This window comes from Scardinius erythrophthalmus (assembly GCF_964197995.2).
Source record: "Scardinius erythrophthalmus genome assembly, chromosome: 4".
Classification (NCBI taxonomy): Eukaryota; Metazoa; Chordata; class Actinopteri; order Cypriniformes; family Leuciscidae; genus Scardinius; species Scardinius erythrophthalmus.
The window spans coordinates 11,485,249-11,506,570 of record NC_138224.1 but is presented as its reverse complement, the minus strand read 5'-3'; the positions used below and the strand labels follow the sequence as shown (position 1 = coordinate 11,506,570).

General features: G+C 39.4%; 1 protein-coding gene and 1 long non-coding RNA gene across 9 annotated transcripts in view; one reads left to right on the top strand and one right to left on the bottom strand.

Annotated features, from left to right (window-relative positions):
- abcc9 (ATP-binding cassette, sub-family C (CFTR/MRP), member 9) overlaps nucleotides 1-21,322 on the bottom strand; it is a 40,424-nt gene that overhangs the window by 4,605 nt on the left and 14,497 nt on the right. For 5 of the 8 annotated variants that reach the window (XR_014030080.1, XM_081363989.1, XM_081363991.1 and 2 more), the window contains exons 18-37: nucleotides 19,521-19,559; nucleotides 18,651-18,752; nucleotides 17,227-17,311; nucleotides 16,981-17,061; nucleotides 16,040-16,177; nucleotides 15,746-15,871; nucleotides 15,170-15,269; nucleotides 14,831-15,087; nucleotides 10,589-10,740; nucleotides 10,411-10,480; nucleotides 10,054-10,211; nucleotides 8,864-8,956; nucleotides 8,324-8,426; nucleotides 7,397-7,498; nucleotides 7,159-7,279; nucleotides 6,077-6,207; nucleotides 5,154-5,232; nucleotides 3,616-3,724; nucleotides 1,186-1,289; nucleotides 837-970 (exon numbers count right to left, since the gene is read on the bottom strand). Coding sequence is in view for 7 of the 8 variants with exons in the window: in XM_081363989.1 (XP_081220115.1) it covers nucleotides 837-970; nucleotides 1,186-1,289; nucleotides 3,616-3,724; nucleotides 5,154-5,232; nucleotides 6,077-6,207; nucleotides 7,159-7,279; nucleotides 7,397-7,498; nucleotides 8,324-8,426; nucleotides 8,864-8,956; nucleotides 10,054-10,211; nucleotides 10,411-10,480; nucleotides 10,589-10,740; nucleotides 14,831-15,087; nucleotides 15,170-15,269; nucleotides 15,746-15,871; nucleotides 16,040-16,177; nucleotides 16,981-17,061; nucleotides 17,227-17,311; nucleotides 18,651-18,752; nucleotides 19,521-19,559 (2,284 nt within the window). In the remaining variant the exon portion in view is untranslated. The remainder of the gene's footprint in view (nucleotides 1-836; nucleotides 971-1,185; nucleotides 1,290-3,615; nucleotides 3,725-5,153; nucleotides 5,233-6,076; nucleotides 6,208-7,158; nucleotides 7,280-7,396; nucleotides 7,499-8,323; nucleotides 8,427-8,863; nucleotides 8,957-10,053; nucleotides 10,212-10,410; nucleotides 10,481-10,588; nucleotides 10,741-14,830; nucleotides 15,088-15,169; nucleotides 15,270-15,745; nucleotides 15,872-16,039; nucleotides 16,178-16,980; nucleotides 17,062-17,226; nucleotides 17,312-18,650; nucleotides 18,753-19,520; nucleotides 19,560-21,322) is intronic. The other 3 variants (XM_081363992.1, XM_081363994.1, XM_081363993.1) reach the window with 1 other exon arrangement.
- LOC308689897 overlaps nucleotides 1-21,322 on the top strand; it is a 39,611-nt gene that overhangs the window by 10,425 nt on the left and 7,864 nt on the right. The window contains exons 3-4 of the long non-coding RNA XR_014030081.1: nucleotides 5,064-5,253; nucleotides 15,986-16,183. This is a non-coding gene — a long non-coding RNA (uncharacterized lncRNA). The remainder of the gene's footprint in view (nucleotides 1-5,063; nucleotides 5,254-15,985; nucleotides 16,184-21,322) is intronic.

Here is a 21,322-nt window from a genome sequence, read left to right as displayed (position 1 = left end):
TAATCTTTTCTTGGTTCATTCCATGTTTTATGGGCAAGCTCTGTCATGCCAATTCAGATTAACCCAGTTGGTTTTCATTTAATCTGGTTTATTTTAGTTCAGGACTCCATAGTCCAGGTATAACTAATCTGTACTTAATCTGTGTTACAGAAAGCCATTTTTAAGACACGATTAACTATTCTAGATTAAGGCCTACTACTATCTTAATTTAAACCCTGTCCAGGAAACCGCCCCTATAAAATGTAATATATGTACAGTATATGGAAGCCAATTTTTTACCATCTAAGAAAAAAATCATGCCATAATTATGTGGTAAAAAGTCAAAATTGACATAAAAGTTAAAAATTATGAAATAGAAAGGAGTAATTACTAATTATGATAGAAATTCAAAATTTCTCATAATTATGACCATCTCTAAACCATTTCATAACATGACATTTTATCTCTTAAAAGAAAAAAGACTTAAAAAGTCATAATTGTGAATTTTGGTCATGACTTAATGGCCTGGTTTCACAGACAAGACTAAGATTAAACCAGGATTAGTTCACTTAGGACATTTAAGTTTAAGCTTTTATAAACATGCCTTAGAAAAGAACGTTACTGGTGTGCATCTTGAGACAAAACAATAGCACTGATATATCTTAAAATATGTCAGTGCAAGTTCTTTCATTTAAAACGCCTCAAACATGCATTTTAGTCTGGGACTAGGCTTAACCCTTGTCTGTGCAACCGGGGGGAAATATTATAATGATGTATTATATAATATAATTATGATTTATTAAAGCATGATTTTTTTCTTGTGTGGCAGAAACAGGCTTCCATGGATGTGGTTGTACCGTGGCCATGTCTATAGAAGCTGTCGCCTCGTCCATAATTAGGATGCTGCTTTTGCGAACAAAGGCCCGGGCAAGACAGAAAAGCTGTCTCTGTCCCACGCTGAAGTTCTCCCCTCCTTCTGTTACCACAGCATCTGGGAGAAGACGAAGACATAGAGCAGGACGCTTTACAGCTGTTTAGATTTACAAAATATCACTTTTCACTGAATTAAACTAAATGAAAAGGTCAGAATACTCCAGCTTTTCAATTTAATGAATTTCCAGTCAGCGTCAAAATTACGAGGTGACTGACATTATGATGTCAACCAATCCTGATAAGCATTGAACAGTTGGAAAGTATCATTCTTACCCAATCCTCCTGGGAGTGCTTTCACCATGTTCTTTAACTGGGCGATTTCAAGCGCTTCCCAAAGCCTGTCATCAGTGCAAGTGCACTCTGGGTCAAGATTTAACCTAAAAATGCACATACGCACACATTCACATTTAGTTCACTCAAAATGAAAACTATCATCAAATATTCATCCTCAGTAGCGGCCTTCGCTATGGTTCACCCATTTCACTGGAAACGGGCCTGGGCCTCGCAACAGAAGGGGCCTCTCTTGCGTTTAAACCCCCCCCCCCCCAGCTCCCTGTCATCACGCAGCAAACAACATGGACGTAAATTAACGGTGGCTTAGGGCAAAAATGCCACCAAAATGAAAACCAGTGCTTCCAAAAACCAATATATGGTGCAAAAAAAGTCTCCGTATAAATTCTCGTTTTTATCATTTTTAAGCAATATCACACAAGCCAAAAAGTGCTGTATATTTGCAGCAAATATTGCAGCATTTTTGCCTGTTTTTCCTCTATTTTGCCAACGAAAATAGTTTCAAACAGTAGAGCCATTGCGTGTGTCTCTGAGTAGCAGTTTCAGTATCGTTACTGAATGAACCTGCGTTTTTGAATCGTTTTAATGAATGATGACTCACTCATTTCTGCTTTGTCCCTGAACGAATCAGCCGTTTTGAACTAATTCAGTCTGACTGAATGATTCAATGACTAACTGGTTAAGACTACGATTTGCCACCACCCACTGGCGGGTTTAGTATCATTTTATTTTAGTTGAGGGACTGAGGGACGAAGATTGAATGCTGTTTTTGTTTTCGCTCGTGATTGTAGTTCTGGTTAAAGATAGAATGTGTTTATAAAAGAGAGAAATATGAGATAACATTGTAAATATAACAAAGATAAGGTAATTGCAGTCACATTGCACACAGTCGCAATTGAAATGGTTATCAAGTGACTTGTCACCAATCATCACTGACTTTTTGACACATGCTGACTGAATGTACATTACTATTCACAGTTTTGGGATCAGTAAAATTCAAAAAAAAAAAAAAAGAAGAAAAAAAGAAATTTGTAGTTTTATTAAGCAAACAAGCCAAGGATGCATTAAACTGATCAAAAGTGACAATAAATACATTTATCATGCTATTTAAAAAAAAAAAATAGTTTAGAAATCTAATAAATTCTGTTCTTTTGAAATTTCCATACATCAATGAACCATGGAAAATAATGTTTTATGGTTTTCACAAAAATATTAAGCATCACAACTGTTTTGAACATTTTTTGTTCATGCTGAAAATTTAGCTTTGCCATTACAAATGACATTTTAAGAATGTTTAAAATAGAAAACAGTTACTTTAAATTGTAAAAATATTTCACAATATTACTGATGTTTACTGTAATTTTCGGGTCAAATAAATGCAGCATTGGTGAGTATAAGAGACTGAGCCCAAGTTTTGAACAGTATTGTACATGAACATGAATGAGATTGGAGAGCTTTTTAGGCACTCAACAACCCCAGTCACCATTCACTTTCATTGTATGGAAAAAAGCAGCTTGGACATTCTTCAAAATATCTCTTTTCTTGTTCCACGTAAGAAAGATGTGGGATTGGAGCATCATCAGGTTGACTAAAATGTGACAGATTTTTTTTATTTTTTATGAACTATCACTTTAAATCAAGAACAAAGTCAAGGGACATTGTGTTAATGCTCCCAAATGACCATAAGAGGCAATACTAATGAACCCATGTTCACATCCGTTTTAACACACTGGGAAATGGCTTCCAACCACAGCTTCTTCCTTTATGGCCTGTCTGTGTTTTCCAAAATTAAAATCAAGAAAAGATTTGCTGTACCAATAACTCGTACACTCTGTCTCCTGGGCCCAATGATCCATTAGGCCTGCTTCATATAAACATTGTCATGACAACAGCTTGCCCAAAACCATTCCCAGATGACTTGTGATGGTGGTTAAGTTTTATTTTCTTTCTTATCCCATGGCGGCCTTTTTAAACAAACCCCATATGCTCACTGTCTTCAGAAACAAACATGACACTTAGTATCCGTGAGAAGTTCAAACAAGCTTGGAGCTGAGGACTCACTGGTTGAATATCCAGTGAAAGAAATACTTAACAGTGTTTGAAAAGAAACAAAATACTAAATGTATAAGAATGCATAGCTTATTTTGAAAACAGCATTATGATGCAATGCCAATAAAGTGGAATGCCCCCTATGTCACATTCCAGGGTTCCCTGTGTTTTGTAAATGATCTGTGTTTATACAGAACTTCTGATTAAAAATGTCAGGCAGGAAGTGAGTGTTTATTGTCCCTGGTCTTGTCTGTTTGGGTCAGTTTGGCCTCAGTGAGTGTGTGAGGTGCATGCGTTACGCAGATACTAACGTATCTGTGTGTCTGTTTGTATGTTTGAGCGAGCATGTTTGCGTGTGTTTACCGGATGGAGCCGCTAAACAGCACTGGATCCTGTAGGATGATTGACAGACGGGATCTCAGGGTTTGTAGTGGAAGCTTGCAGATGTCAATGCCATCAATAACAATCTTTCCTAATGCAAAAAAAGATGATATACACAGGTTTTGAATTAGCTTATTTATTTATTATTTATTATAATTTTAGTTTAGGTTTTAATTTTTTTTACATGCTTGTATTTTTGGTGGTAACTTTCATTTATTTTTATTGCAGTTTTAATTTGAGTAATTTTTAGTTTATATTGTTTTATTTTATTGCAGCCTTATTTTAATTAACAGAAATTATTTTTAATAGTTTTAGCTAACCATAACCACACTGGTTTATATTTTATATTTAGTTCATATGAATTGAGATATATTGAACATTTGTAAAATAAATTTGTTAAACTATTTAAAATGAACTAAAAAGGGGGGGAAAGGTGTTTAAAATTGTAAAAAGAAATGGCGATCAGTTACAGCACATTAAACACTTTCAATTAAATATCAATATTAAGTGTTAGTCTATGTTATGCTTCAACAACCTACACATCTAGCTTTATAGGATATAGCTATATTTAGCTCCTCACAAAATCCCAAACTAATCACTAAAATTTTTTCCTCTCCACCTAATAAAGGATTGTTTTTTATTAGTTTTCGGTGTTCATGTCAGTTTACAGTAACTTGACTTTAATACATAGTGGTCTGTGAATATCCGAACAAGCCAAAAGACCAAACAAGCTATTAAGATTTTCATTTTAGCTTTATATGGACACGGTGAAGAGAGGGTCTGTGCTCTTCTGATTTAAAACATCTCATTCAGCCGTGCTTATGTGCACAAAGCTGCAAGGACTGTTTGATTTGGCTAAAGATTTATTTTGGCCAAGAGAAATATGAAGTTAATGCTGCACGCTGTATAATATGATAAACCTCTAGGAGAAAATAACTGTGACTGTTATATCTCATGTTTTTTCTTTATAATAAAAACAATACCCTAAAACTGATTCAATTTCCTAAAAATAAAACTAACTTTTTTCATAGAAGTTTTAGTCCTTTATCAAATCAAAAAACAATATTTTGCATATACAAATGCATTAGTGAACATTGTATACATAGCATGATTTATAGTATTTTTTAAACACATTCTGTTTCATATTTTACTACAGATAAAGCAATCATCCAGGTATGAAAAAAATACATCTGTCAATAATGACAGTAAGACTCAACAGATCTCTATGGATAATGTCTAAATATGACATCATGGCTGCTTGTCAAAGTGACAGTAACCATATGGTAACAGAACAAACAACAAGGGCAAAGAAAGAAATGCTTCTGGGCTTAGCAGCTGAGGACATTAAAATAGCTTTATCATAAAAGTCCATGGCTTTTCTTTCATATTTTCCTAACTCCTTTTTTATTCTCTCTATTATTCTTTTTTAGTCTCCTCAGCGGCGAGCTGGACATACTGAGCTCTGTAATTCTCAGTGAACCATAATATTGTATTAAATGGAGACTTGGAAGAAGTCCTACCTTCGAAAACATCCACCATGTTGAAGAAGGCCAGAGACAGCGAAGACTTTCCACTGCCCGTTCTGCCACAGATGCCCACCTGCGACAGTAAGAACAACATGTGAGAGCTTTACACAACTTGACATTTTCAGATTGCTTTTGTATAAACACTTTCAGGGCTGCTTCTCTCCTAAATTACACAAACTAGTGAGGACAGTTAAAGGTCCCCTCACAATTAGAAGCCATATGTGCCGTCGTACTCGTATATTGTGAGCCAGGGCCGCTCTAAAATCAAGTTAGACTAATAAAGATAAAAGCTGAGGAGGGAATTCTGAAAGATTATGAATTCTGATGAGCTGAAAGATTTTGCTGCACCGTATAGTCGGTATTCAGGCAGAAAATAACTGTGGTTTGACAGCGCAATGAGAAAATTAACGCCACTGTGACACAACCACAACTGAGTGGTACAGTATGTGCTGCAACAGGTCGATCGGTATCAGGACCGCCAAATGCTCTTTGACAGCTTCGATTGGAGGAATAATTTCACTGTGACTTATTGGACCATTTTAATGATACTTTTGAGGTTAACGGACTGCTTGAGATCAATAATATTATTTATTTATTGCAGGGTTGTTTTAGTATTATTTATATTCAATTTTAGTATTTTGAATTAGCTTTTAGTTTTCATTTTAATTTTAAGATGTATTCATTTTGTCTTTTTTATTTATTCGTTTTTATATTTCTATTTAGCTTTAATTTATTCATTTTACGTTGTAGTCATTTTAGTAGTTTTTTTATAGCTTTTTAATAGCTTTAGTTTTAGTCAACAATAACAACACTGAATTATTGCTTGTTTCACCATCCTTGCCTGTTCATTAAAGATGAATGACAAGATTAATGAAAATTAAAGAAAAAGTAATAAAGAGTTGTAAGTTGGTGTGTACCTTCTGCCCAGGGTTGATATGGGCATTGACGTGTTTGAGGACAGGTTTTAACAAGCAGTCGTAACGGACACACAGATCATGGATCTTTATTTCGCCATGCTGTGGCCAGTCTTCCGGTACCTGTGAGACATCTGAAATCACATAAAAACCAGAAGGAGAATGATTGTGAGGTGGCCAACAAATTAAAGTGAATGAAAGGATTGGATTTGGATTTAGGTCACCATTCCATATACTCAATACTGGGTACCAGTCTCCTCATGCTATAACCATTAGAATATAAAATATAGCAAAACTGACATATCTGACTGGTCATCCTGGTGATCTTGACATGGTGGCCATCATAAACGATCCCCCTATACTGACCCATACAACATTATGTAAACTAAAATAGCTTATCTGGGCCACCCAATGTGTCTGGAGGCATACTTTCGGAGTAAAACCTTTTGAAGTGGGAAAAAAACCCTTTATTGTGTTAGCGCATGTTTTTGGATAGAATTCGGTTTACAGAAAGGTTAGCAACAGAATGTTCTTTCCTGCCCAGTCAGTGGATTAAGTGCCGCCACACATGACTTTATCTGAGGAGAGTGAAAGTAGACATAACACTGATACATCAATGGCAACAAAAAACCCAGAACACTACAAGTGAGCACTTTAACAAGCTGCAATTAACACAGCTATATATGGTGTCCAAATATCAAAGTTTTGTCACGTGACGACTACTATCCAACTCAGTTTTCCATTATGTCACTGACAAGGAGATGGAGAACGAACTATTGCTTGCGGCTTACAGCGGCGCTAACAGGCTATTGCTAAAACTCATTTTTCTCAGGTCTTTCCTGCTTCGAGTGTTTTGATGTACTAAACATCCTTTCATGATGCTCTCAGTGGTTTGTGTCAGGTCGCTCTGTCCTAGTGCACTAATGTGAGGAAATGCACATGTAGCAGCAATCTGGATGCCAGGAAGCCGGAAATATGTGCTTTGATCTAGTAGGTCTTCATTTAGAGACTAAATAAAATTCTGGATTATCATAAAAGTATTTCTAGTACAAAACTAGTAAATGAGTCAGAAAAGGATTAATTACCCATGGATCCCTCATAGTTCTCAGATTCTGTGCTCAGGAAGCTGTTGACCTTCTTTACTGCAGCCATCTGGACCTCCAGGTCTGCCAGATTCCTCACCACCCAGTTCAGGTAGTTTGTCACCTTAACAAAAAGCATGTTGAGGACATTAACTGTTTTTTGTTTTGTTTTTATCACTGAGATAAACCTGATGAGCACTGTTGCATGCTAGAAATTCAGTAAAGCTGTGTTTAAACTCACAGTGAGGGCATAGGTTAGACCCAGTCCAACCAGACCAGACTGAGATGAGGTCCAGATAGCTGCTACTGCTGCAGTGAGGACAATCACAGCACCCAGATAATCCTGAGAGGAAAATACAAATTACAAATGGCATTATATAGGTTTTTAAGATACCACAAATGTACTAGATGATAGCAATATACTGTTAATTAGGGCTGTCAAGCGATTTACATTTTTGATCTAATTAATTACACGATGTGGCAATTAATTCATCTAATTAATGGAAATTACCCCCAAAAGATAATTCAAAGTCATCATTGTGTTAAATGAGAAAATCATTAAATAGATATTAAAATAAGTAGGTTAAAAAAATAAAAATAAAATCTTATTCAACAAGAGTACTTCCAACCCGATCTCATGAGTGAACATAACTATTTTACAAGATGGTGATTTCGCGTGGAATTCATATGATAGAATTTGTAGCAAAACGTACGATTTTTTGAAAAAAAAAGTAAGCATGAAGCTCCGCCCCAAAACCTAACCCTCAGTGGGCGTAAGCAGATTGTACGAAAACCTAAGAATGGGATCATATGAATTCAATCGAATTATCTCGGCAAAATGTAAAATAGTTACGAATTGTCTTGATATTGTTAATATTTCTACATCACATAAACACTGCTTAAAGTTTTTTCAAGTTATAATTATTTAAGTAAAGTCTTTTCGTGTTGTTGTTTCTGTGTTCCGTTTTGTAATTTACTTTCATTTAAGACATGTTGAATGTGATTTAATTAATATAATTAACATTAATAAATCGACAAGATGATGCAATATGACTGGTAGTGTTTTACTATTTATTTTTGACATTCCTAAAATTTAGATTAATAAACCTCCACCACCTCTGAAATCTAAATACTCAAAGCGATCATCAGCATGCGGCACTTTACTTACAGTTCTGACCTCCAGCCACCGGTTGGCAGCAGAGAGAAATAGGTAGGCTGTGTTGTTGGTGTCAGTAAGCTCCAACATCCGCTGCTTAAAGCGAGCCTCATGCCTGGAAACAGAGACCATTTACCATGTGAGTCAAAACCATTTAGTGCGTGATACAGAACCGGTGACCAACTACAGCTAAACAGCAACACAGCTGTGAAGGATGAGAGTGTTCAGTTCATTCATGTAAACACTCTGGAGACTTAACAGAGGAGATAAAAGCTTAATCTTTTAATGTTTCTTTTAGGATTACTTTAAGTCAAGGATGGTTGAATGTTCACCATGTGTTTATAAGAAATGTCCTGGAGCCACTAAGACTGCATCAATTCTGCACGGCTGATATTGCACAAAAATGGTTTTGTATCATAAAGACACATTTAATTCTATTGTCACTCATATGCAACTGCTTAGTTCTGCATACAGTCAGGGGAACAGAGAAAAAGAGAAAATGTGGGTTATTCAAACAGTCATGTGCTTTCAGAAAAGTCTAGATTCACTGACCCGAATGCTCGGATGGTGGTGAGGCCTTCTGCAGTCTCAGAGAAATGACAGAGAAGAGGCAGTTGAGTGGAGTCATCCAGATCTTGTAGATCTCTGAAGGAGAAAAAGAAAAAACAGCAGACAGAGAGATAGAGAGAGAGTCAATAGAGCTTAGTCGGGTTTTGGAAGTAAAAAATGTCTTTCAAAATCTTCTTTGCAAAACTGATTTTAGCGATTACTGTATAAACATTGCAAGATAGAACTATCATGAGCTAACAAGTTTGCTAAACAATGGTCTATGCTTTTGTAATACTGGGATTTCAACTAGATTTTTTAATAGTCAAATTTCAGGTGAAGTGTTACACTACAGACAATGTTGTTTTGTAACATTGGCTAAAGGTAGTAGTTACTTGACATGCAGTGTTCTCTTCATGCAGTGCATGAAAATAAAATGTGTTAAAAGACACAAAACACAAAGACATCATTTACAATGCTTCATGGGATTAATTTAATCATTTTATTTATTATGTTTCCTTTAAATCTAATGTTATGTTGAGACTCGTCTTGAAGCTAGTTGGTTAAGTTCAAATTATTTTTGTTAAAGTAGCATTGTAGAAACTGGGAAACAGCATTTCCACTTGCCATCATACTTTGCACAGGACTGCATAGGGAGAGTATTGGTATTGTTGGTATATTTGTTTTTAAAACAGTTTCTAATTTGCTGGTGTTTTTAAGGGGGTTTCCGTTGAGAGGACATGCTAACAAGAACGCAAGTTGCTTTAAAGATGTGTAGCAAAAGACGTTTTTGTGATGAACATCAGAGTGTAAAAAGGAAAAATTTGGAGCAGGGTTCTATATTTATTGATTGTTGATTGGATTTTGAGATGTGGACATTGCACTCAAAAAATGAATACGAGCTTGCTGTCGATTGTAAGAAAAGTGCAGGGTTTAAATTAACTAAAGGATTAGAAGTCCATCATTCGTCACCAGAGAGAAGTCTGTCATTTTTGCCAGACCAAGTTATGACATTTTGATTAACAAACTTTATTCAGTCAAGTTATTTTGACATGTCTAAGTTGAGTTGGATTTACTCAATTCAAGTTTATTCTATACAAAGTAGAGATAACATGTTTCCAACCTTTGGAACCACTGTCCATGACTAAATCAAAAGTATTCTTTTGAGTTCATTCATTGTTCAGTGAACTACTTACTTGGAAGCAACCCGAAAGTACTTCTGGATGAAGTAGAAGGCTACAGCGAGGGGCACCAGTGCGATGAGGAAAGCAGGGGTGACGAAAGCAATAACCCCAATTGCAGAGAGACAGAGTAGAGTGGAGCGAGTGAGAGACTCTAGTGTCGGGGGAATGTGCTGTTGAGATAGAACGAAAAAGTCACACATTAGCACACATATGCTATATTCCTCATCTCATTAATACAATAATGTTGACTACAGTAGCACGGAGGTCACAACTTTGTGTGGAAACCCAAGGCTCGTCTCAATAGGCTTAAAAGGAAAAAGACGTACTTGACACTTCAAAAAGATCTCTTTCTGTCCGTCTTTCTCTCACCTGATCGATGATGTTGGTGTCCGCTGAGAAACGGTTCAGGATTTGTCCAAGCGGGGTGACATCAAAGAATCTAACAATGGTGTAAAAGAACAATTTATAATGACATTCCTGGTTGAGTCGATATCAGATATTGTGTTCCCCTCAAATAACAGTAGGATTCATAATATTGAGTAAGTACCTGATGGGTGCATGAATGATCTTGTTGAGGAGGTCATGATGGAGGTTTGTAGCTGCAGCTACTCCAAGAAACTCTACAGTTAAAGAAGTGATAAGGCAGAGTGCTATCGCAGCACTGCACAGGATAATAAACACTGGCACGTAGGAATGATGCTGTAAAACATGCAAAGAACTCAACTTTAGTATAACTACAAAGTAGTATATGAAAGACAACATTTCAAAGAGGAAACAGCAGTTCCCTTTCAGTCGGGTAACGTTCGACTTAGTCGATCGTACCGACTGTATGGGATAACGCCTAGTGAGCCCGATCACTCTGATTACTCTTAAAATCAAGCCAACAAACTTTGGCAGGTGCGTAATCAACGCCCCGCCTTACCCTGCGGGTAAAAACTAGGAAGTGGATGCACCTACCAGTTATCTTTCGCTTTCGGAGCTGATCGGTTCATTCTGATGGTCTCTCATCGAGCGACTATACAATGAGTGTGCCGGTGTTCTTCTGGAGACTCTCCTGGTGTCGGTGTTTACAGCAGTTGCAGCGGTGGTCGCGAGCTACGGAAGCTCTCTTCATTTTCTTCTTAGTAAGAGTGTTTTGTTGACGCGGTTGAGGGCGGAAGTAGTGAGTGCTTCACTTTCGAGTGTTGCCGCGGTTGTTCCCCAGTGTGCTCCAGCACTAGTGACGGGTCACATTTCTAAAAGAGCAAACACGGTTGTGATTTGTGTGTCTTTTTCAAGATGCCATTTCATCGTGCGTTTCTGGGTGCGGTCGGTCTCTGTCGTCCTCTGACGACCACGAGAGCTGCGTCACATGCCTGGGCATTCAGCATTCTGAAGCAGCTCTTGTGGATGCTCAGCAGGAATGCGCCAATCCCTCTGTGATGGACCGACCGGACATTTCTTTTGGGGCGACTCCAGACGATGGGATGTCCATCGCAGCATCAGAGGGAGAGCTTGATTTAACGGAGGAAGACTCCGATGCCGGTGTTGGACCCTGAGATGACGGCTATGCTCAAGAAGGCCGCCGAGGCGCTCATCCTTCCCCGATGGCCTGCTGCTGCCTCCACCTGGCCGTCGGGGGTAGATCCTTCGCCTGCCCGTCACCGAGGGCATCCCCCTGCGTCTGCCTCTTCTCCCGCTGAGCACGTGTGGCAGCCTTCACCCGGGGCTCAGCGTGGATCCAGACGCAGGCGTAGCGCCCCGCCCACCTCAGGTGCTGCCAAGCCAGGTGGCAAGCGCAAGCGCTATTGAGGTGGACCAGGGATGGGATTTTGTTCTTGGAGATGGTACCGGTTCACTCCCTCCCCTTGGTGGAGGACCGGGGGGAGTCTTTGATTGTGTATGTCTGTTCAGCCGCTGGCTCCCCGTAAAAGCGGGGCCAGCGGTACCTACATTTTCAAAGAAAGAGCAAATTTCTTTATCCCTGAGCATTAGCAGAGGTGAGCTGTAGGTGTGCAACCAAAGGAGCTTGACACCAACAGCCACGTCTGTATCACCAGCCCTCATTATGGCGATTCAGTATCGGTTGGGCGTCTCATGCTATTTTGAGATGCCCTGAAACGAGGGAAACAGGTCAGTGCACTTACATGTACACATGATTCAGTCTCGGGCCACCTACAGGCCTTCCGAGTAGAGTCCCTGTTTACCGAAGTTGTGGTTGATGGTATCTGGAATCCTGTTGATTCACCGGTGTAGCGCCGTGAGGTGTTCCTGGCTGTTTCAGCTTTTTTCCTTATGCTAGAGACTCAGCTTCATTAGTTAGCAGTACCCGCTCGTTCGAGGACCCGCTCATGCCTTCTCACGCACTCTGCTGCTAACTAAGGAGGCAGACCTGGTCTTTGGCTGCCTACGGGCTCTCTGAAGCTAGGTCTCTGCCTCCGAACCGTTGCCTCATTCTGAGTAGATCTGGTACGCTGAGCCTTTTGGGGTGGTCAATTGTAGCGCTGAAAAGTGTTCCTGATCGTCTCGATTGGTTAGTGTATTTTTGACTCGACTAAGGCGATTCAGTTTGTCTGGCACCTGTTCGGTCCGGTGCTGCCTGTGTCACTCTGTGTGCAGGTAGTACCGTGACGAGCGTGGTCATCGCTTCCCACTGGTGAGGGTTGTGGTGAGGCCATTCCTCCAGCCGATATGGAAACGGTTCTCTATGGGATCCGTTTCTGTAATACTTGGGTTACATTGAGTTCATTGGGATCTGTGTTTACTGTTCGGACTTTTTTTGGAAGATAAAAAGCCCCCGTTCAGTTTTCACACAGCAGGCAAAACTGTGGTCCTTCAGTGGTTGCAACGAAGGATCTGCTGGATCAGTACTTTGGGCTCCACTCTTCCGCGAGACATGGGTCATCCTGTGTCTGGCGTCTGGGGTGGAGGTTTCAGTACGGGTCCTTACCCTACGAGTGCTGCATAGCCAGTGGGGTTCGCAGGTCAACTGAGAGGGGTTCCTTTCCTAAACAGAAAGGAACCTTTCTTAGTCTGGAGGTGAACTATGAATGTAAACTTGGTTTACATGTTCCTCAGGGGACATGTCCGGTCGGTGTTGGGGTGAGAAAGGGTCCCACTGATTAATTTCAGAGGTTCCCGGGGCATGTGTGAGATGGTTTCCTCTATGTGTTGACCGTGTGCTACCAAACCCTTCACTTGGCCTGCTTGTGATCCGTAGAACCGGTTCGTTGGCGTTCTTAGAAATAAGAACCCCTGAGATGTTCAGTCATTTTGACACTTCCCTCCTGCGCTAGAATTGTGGGGTGCGGCTTCCGCTCCACCATTCTGGGTGATGATGTTCTCATGGGCACGTCACGGTGCGGCTTCTGAGGGGGGTATAATTTGATCGTCTGGTTCCTGAGCAATGCAAGGGGTCATCCTTCTTGCATAGCTCTTACCTTCTCGGAGACTTCTCCAGTGCCATGCACTCGGAGCGGTCCCCTGAGTAGTCAGGTAGCGAGTTAAAAACCTGTTTTAAGTAACAGTTGAGTGCGAGTGCTAAGAAAGCAAAGTCTTGGTACCGGACTAACTACTTGTCTGTTTGGGGACCAGCAGAAAGGAGGGCGGTTCCCTGTGCGATGGTTGGCCCACGTGGGAATGTGTGGCCATCATCTTAGTGGAAGTCCAAGGTGCACTGTGTCCACTTGGGTTAAGAGTCTCTCCATCTGGAGCGTGTGCTCTTTCCTAAGCGTCAACATGGGTGCCTCACTGAACAGATATTGTGTTAGGGGTTGGGCGACATTACACTAATGTGTACTGAACTCACGGCTTAGTAGGCTCCTTTCATTGAAGTCAGCCTCACTTAGCCTGAGTTTATTGTCGGCTTGCTACGCCATTGCCCTCCTTGGACTGGATGAGTGCGTAAATTTACTCTGGTGAGTTCTACGGAACCCTATTGAGTTCCTCCGAGCCCCCTGTTGGTAGTAGATGTGGCGGAGCGTCTGATACTAGTCCTATCACTTTTATGCTTGTGAAACTTGTGTTAGGAGGGGCCCATACGTTGTGATCCCTACGGTGATCCCGTATGTGTATTTCTCTACGGCATTCTTCCTACGGTAAGCTCGTATCTTCCTTCGGCAGAGTCACCTCTGCCGTCATTGACTGGTTGTGTCTCCCCCCCCCCCCCCTTTGTGGCTGGAGCCACCTCAATGACATCCCATATGTTGTACTACCCGCTTAGGCTCCTGGTCCATATGTGTTTTCCACATGTTACTCTCATGTAGATGTGGCTTCGCAGCGTAAACCTCTCCTTCAAGGTACGCTTTCCCAGTGGTCCTGTGGAACAGCAGTGACTTCCTGACCTAAGCTCGACCGTCCGCCATGCGGAGGCTCTTGCAGCTTGTGTTTAAGCACTGGAAGGTGGCAGTAGTAGTGGCGTGTTAGAGGATCCCATACAGTCGGTACGATCGACTAAGTCGAACGTTACCCGACTGAAATGGAACGTCTCGGTTACCAATGTAACCCTCGTTCCCCGAAGGAGGGAACGGAGACTTAGTCCCCTTGCCACTTCTACTGGACCACCGCTGACTGGGGCACGATCTGCTCCTCAGCGAAAAACAACTGGTAGGCGCATCCACTTCTGTGTTTATACCCGCAGGGTAAGGCGTTGATTACGCACCTGCCAAAGCTTGTTGGCTTGATTTTGAGAGTAATCAGAGTGATCGGGCTCACTAGGCGTTATCCCATACAGTCGGTACGATCGACTAAGTCTCCGTTCCCTCCTTCAGGGAATGAGGGTTACATTGGTAACCGAGACGTTGTGCATCACCTCTGCGATCTGTGTGGCATCATAGTTCTCTGTGTAATTGGTTGCGTTAACAAAAGAGTTTGAGGACGTCCAAGCTGCTAGCCAATAGTCAATGGCCACCATAACTGAGTGCTTGGCCAACTTGGACGACACCATCAGGAAGACCATGAGGAAGCCACCTGATGAAAGGTAACGGCAGCACATCTTCCATGGGATCTTAGAACGGCGGCTGGTGGTGGTGGACATGTTGTCGTCTTCATCCTCCTCCACCTCCTCCTCTATGGAATGGAAAAAGAAGGTGTCCAAGACATGTTTTTCCAAAAGAAAAAAGGTTGTGCTGAAATGTTGACAAACATTTACCTTCATCCTCATCATCAATCTGGTTCTTCGCATCTCTGGAATAGAACGCTCTCCTCAGGGTCTTCCTCTCCAAAGTGGTCTGACTCTCCAGTTCGGGATCCTAAAACAATGCAACAGAAATGCAACTTTTTCAAAACCTTCTTCAAAACTGGTGTCTGTTCAGTATTAATTTTTACAGAACCTTTTGCCCAGATTTTTGCCCCAATTCGCAGTCTGAACAAGTCAATGGTAGAGGTTTTTCTCTGTAACCATTCACAAAGTCAGCAAGTTTATGATGCCTAATGTTTTAAAAACCAGCACAGATTAAAAAAATCGTGCAATGTATTCCAGCCTTTAGTTTTTTTTGTCTTTTGAGAAATATATCCGTTGTCATGTCATTTTTCTCATACTTTTTATCAACAGTATGCTGTTTAAAATGGTTTAATTGTCATCATAATGTGTATTTTTTATTTCTCTTTTATTAACACTGACAAAAAAACAACACATTTTCATTAAGAATTTCATTGATGAAATTTATCCCAGACTCTGTTGCTATTATTCTACTGGTAGCAAAGCTGGGATTTAAAAGTGAAGGACCTTTTCAAGCTCTTGGTCATGTCTGTTCATCAGGGTCTTCCAGTGCTCGTAGAGTTCAACATCATGAGTCTGGATATCCTTTAATGTCCCCTCTCTCAGCACTGAACCGTCCTTCATGGCTATTATCTACCACACAGAGAACGTCAGACAGAGTTTTAAAGCCATTTGTTTTTGGTTATTGTCTTTACTCTGACAGAAAGTAATTCATCTTTAATTAATCAAGACATTCCCCTTTTTCAGAGTATCGTGAAGAACCAGCCTCAAAATATTCAAGATCATCAGTAAAGTAGTTACCCAGTCAGCATGGATGAGGTACTGCAGCTTATGAGTGACCAAGACCAATGTCCGTTTGTCGTCCTGAAGGAACTTGAGTATCCCCTCCTGCATCAGATGATCACTGAGGTGGATGTCCAGAGCAGAGAACGGGTCATCCTATAGGTAAGCAAACCCAAAACTAGGTTAACTCAACTTTAATTCAATATGAGACTCCAGAAACAGATCTAGACATTTAGGAACCCTTATTTAATATAGGAAATCCGGGTTAATTCAGCTTTGATTGATGTTTGTTTCAACTTGAGAGAACATTAAACTCTTAAAAATTCCAAAAGGGAATTTTCACAGCGATGCTATATACTGTATATGTCCCCAAAGAACCTAAAGAGATTTTTTTTTTCCATTATGAAGAACCTTTCCATAGTTCCATGGATGTTTAAGGTTCTTTATGGAACCATGGAGGCCAATAAAGAATCGTTTTTAAGAGCGTAAACACAAAATTGCCATCTCTGAAAATGATCAGTTCAGAAAGCCATTCAAAAGTAGAGAGTAACTATTTCAATAGTAATTAAATGCGCTTTATTTTTGCTTAAATCACTTCCCGATTGCCCCAAAATGACACTAAATCAACCCCATTGACTTTCTAGGATGTGAGACATAACGTAATTCCAAGGAATGGTAATTGGAATGAGATGAATTCATGATCCTGTCCAGAAGGGTGTGTAGTTATGTACAGTAATCCAATAACAGCCCTTACACATAACTGTGTTTTCTGCTATTGTTGCCACAACGTACCCTGTGTAATCATGTGTCAGTTAAGAAATTTCTTCTGGGAGTACCTCTGAAATTGAATTAAAAGCTGCGGTCATTCACAACATCTTAGACGTGTGGCATATCACTTGTGGAGGGTGGAGGTTAGATACTATCGGGAAGTTATCTGTATTGGAAAAGTTGGTTCTTACCAAGAAAACTATGTTGGTGTTCTGGTACAGAGCTCTGGCCACACAGATCCGTTGCCTCTGACCACCACTGAGATTAATACCCTGTAGGATTACAACACACAAACACAAATTAAACACTTTTGATTCTGATGACATAGTGTAACATCATGGTAGTCTCAATAACAAGTTTTTATTTGATTAGTATCACAGCAGCTGAGGTCAGAGAGCTGGTCTCAAGCCCAGACACAGTTAGTTGTCCTTTCTTACCCGCTCTCCGATTTCAGTCTGGTCTCCAAAAGGAAGGAGGTCGATATCTGGTTGTAGCGAGCAGGCATCAATCACCGCTTTGTATCTGTCCGAAAGATTTAGAGTTTAAAAATATAAGAATGTTTCCTCAAAAACCAAAGGGTAGGGATCTTGAACATGAGATCTCGAGGGAGTGAAAATGAACAATGTCATGACCCGGAGTTTCCACAGAGAGTTTTATTATAGTTGAGGTCTAGCCCTGAACGCTGAAAAAAAAAAAAAAAATCAACCCACTTAACTTGAAAACGTCAGTGTAAGTGCTGACTGATTTAAAATCAAAGTGCTGTTAAGGCTACAAGCCACAATGGCAAGTTCACAACATTATTTCCAATCATTTTGACTTTAAAGTCAACGTTAATCTCCATTCACAACCACTTTTATTTCCGTGACATATTTCAAGTGAAAAGGGATATTCAATAAGAAACTAATTGTATCTATCAAGGATGGTTTGGATTGTGAAAAGTGGGCATTCTTTGTCAGAATGCTTAACCATTTATGTGTTGTTACAGCATGATTGCTGAAAGGTTAGGGGGACATTGTGGGTTCTGCTAAGGCACACAACTAAAACTAATATCCCATATGGCCTAAAGTGACATAATTTCAAATTATTATTTTGATTAAAGAATCAGAAATTTGCACCAATGAATTGTTCACAATGCATAAAAATGCTTTAAGGAAGAAAATAAGGTCATTTTTGAGATTATGTTGACTTTATGATAAAGACATTCAAGTTAAAACTCTTAAGTCAAAAATAAATAAACAAATAGATAAACAAAGATGTTGTTCTAACATAATGGCATTTTCTACAGTAAAGCGTTGAAGTACTAGGCTTCCCTTGTATGTTTCTGATTAAAAGGGATATTCGATGAGAAAAAAGAAAAGAAAAATAGGACTTGATTTGATCCATTGGAGGTTAATTGGATGGTGAAAAGGAGGCATGCTGTATCAGAATGCTAAAACAGTAATTTAATGTTAGAGCATGGTTGCAGAATGGTTAAGGGAACACAAGAGGAATGTTGTGTCGTGCACAACTTAAAACAAATGTTCTAGTGATGCAAACAATGAAACTAATATCCCACATGGCCTAAGTGATGTCATTTGAAAGGAAAAGCAAACTATTATTTTGATTAAAGAATTTATGACAATTTGGGGAGAAATTTTGAGCCAAAATATGCACCAATGAATCATTCATAATTAGACCATGCATTGAGGAAGTAAACAGTGTCAATTTCTATTTTATGTTGACTTTAATCAGAATGTAAAAAAACAGTTCTGATTAAATAGAGATGAAAGAAATTATTGTAACAAGTTAAATAGATAACAAAGAAGTTGTTCTAACATAATAGCATTTTCTACAGTGACATTTAGAGATCTTTTGAGCTCACCTCTGTTTATTGAAAGGACTTCCAAACGTGATGTTTTCCTCTACGGTGGCGTTCAGCAGCCATGACTTCTGCGTTGCGTAGGCCACGGAGTACCTGTTTTTACTGAGCCATGACAGGTCGAGAAAGAGAGGAAGAAGGAAAGAATTGATAAGCAGGAAGAGTGGAAAAACACCCATCACAGCAAACATGAATGTTTCTGCTATGAAATGAGGGAAAAAACCTGGTTAATGATGAGATTAAAGCTTAAATGCAGGGAGACCTTCACTGTGAAAGCTGATGTGTGTTTTACAACATATTCTCCTGTCCTTTCTTATTCAGAGATTGCAGTTTTAATTGCTACAAAACAAAAAAGTAAACCACATGATCTCGAGATCAGCCTCTTGTTTGACAAAACAGATCTGTTGTTCTTTCCATTGGAGGGGTCCAGCTTTAACTTATCCAAATATTGTCCGAAATCAATATCTGTACAAGAAACCTCCAGTGTGTCCAAGAGAGGTGAAGACTCCCGGCATTTTTAAACACTTTGCACTGCACATCTCACAAAAACAAACAACACCACCCATTTTATCGAAGCCAGAGAAATGTAAAGGAAGGGATTTGTAAATTAATGCATGGGGGGGAGGGGGGGATGAGGGCACATCTGCTGAAAGAGTTCACAAACGGGTGTACCTCCGATCTTCATGAGACAGCTCTGTATCGTGCCCGCTGCAAGTCGACATTATAGAACATCAACACTGCTAGTTAGCAGTTGGCAAACCAAGAATTTGCCATTTGAATTTGACAAATTTTGGCCATTTTTATGTTTTGGTTTATAGAGGTCACTGTGTGGCTGTGTGGCATGTAAGCATGCGAAGACCTCTGGTGAAATACCTTATGTTCCCATCGAAGAGTATCTCACAATCAGGCATCCTGATTTAGCGCACCATTGGGAAAGAGGACACAGAGAAACAAACACACACACACACACGTGACCAGCGTTAGTTGTGCATCAGGACACATTCCGTTCTGTAAGAACACTGACAGACTCTCCGAGTGATATTTTGAACTATAACTGGTCTCCACAAACTTTTAGTTTTAGTAATATATTAGTATTATATTTTAAATGGAGAGCAATGTCATTGTCATTAGAGAACCTAAAACTGGAAAACTCATTCATTGCACTGTTAGCAAAGACAGCAGTGCCTGACATACTGAGACTGAATTCACAACTTGTATCAAAACACAGTTTAATTCAATATTGCAAATCGTCTTAAAGTGCTCTTATTATACTTTTTCAGTTATTACCTTTTATGTAATGTTTGTGAATGCAAAAGATCTGCAAAGTTAAAAGAAAGAACTGATTCTGAATTTCCTGAAACGAGTCGTCAGTAACTCCAGTCTTACTTCCTGCACGAACCTACGTAGGTTTGTAACAAATTTGCATAATGCCCGCAAATAGTCTTCATTGGCTGCCTACTTTGACCAGCCCTCAAACACTGTAGTTGTAGCTGAGGCCTGGAAGAGTTTGATTTGTGCTGTCGACATGTCGAGAAAACGCTGTTTTCTGCACTGCGAAATTAAAACCGCTATCCAAGCACTTCCAAAGGATGAGGAATAGGGCTCGAATTGATACAGTAAAACCAACTCTATCATTACTGTTCGTATAACTGTGTATACAAATCTCTGGAAGCCTCAGAGCTGAAATTCAGATACGGTAATGGCCGTTCTAAGCGACAGACTGTTCAATCTGACCAATCAGAGCAGAGTATCTCTCTGAAAGGAAGGGTTTAGGGAGACTGGATCCTTTGAACCGTATGAAAAGAGGTGATGCTGATGTAAATTATGAGAAAATTAGTGTTGTTATTTTTTTTACCTTGGATACATAAAAACCTATTGCAGAAGACCTCCAAAAACAAAATTAGGAACCTTTAAAATAGCATAATAGGGGCACTTTAACAAATTAGTTTTCCTCCATGTTATTGTGAACTGAATGCAAATATAAACTGTACAATTACAGTGGCCCCGAAAAATAATTTTGTAATTGTCCATACAATAAAAGTCACTGGGGTTCAAAACAACACTGGTCCCCATTTACTTTTATTGTATGGACATTTTTCAAAATATCTTCTTTTATGTTCCACAAAAGAAATTTAAAAATGTTTGGATTGGAATGACATGAGGGTGAGTAAATGCTGACCTAATTCTCATTATTATAGAGAATTGTCATAATTATTTTACTGTAAGCCACACTTAAAATGTATGAATGACATTGCATTAGATAAGAAAATACAAGGACTACAAACTTAGGAATTTAAACAACTAAGATTTCCTCTGGTATTTCTGCTGTAATTATGACAACGCCTATTGTTTTCAAACTTTTTATTAACAGAAACCAATAGTGCTGATATATTAAATTAAATTTATTAACCACAATTCATATTGTGACTGCCAAGATTCTGATTCTGTATTTCCTTCAATAAAAACAATAGTTATCGAGAGGGGGAAAAATAATCTGATTTCAGTTTGCATCCTCCTTTTTAGCATTTAAATTAAGTTGAGAACCACGGCACTAGTACCACCTATTTTATCCACTAAAAATAATATTTGGACCATCTGGTTAAAAGTAATCGCAAAAAATAAATAAAAAATGGCTCTTAAAACTTTGGTTAGTTATGAGAAAATGTTTTCAGATG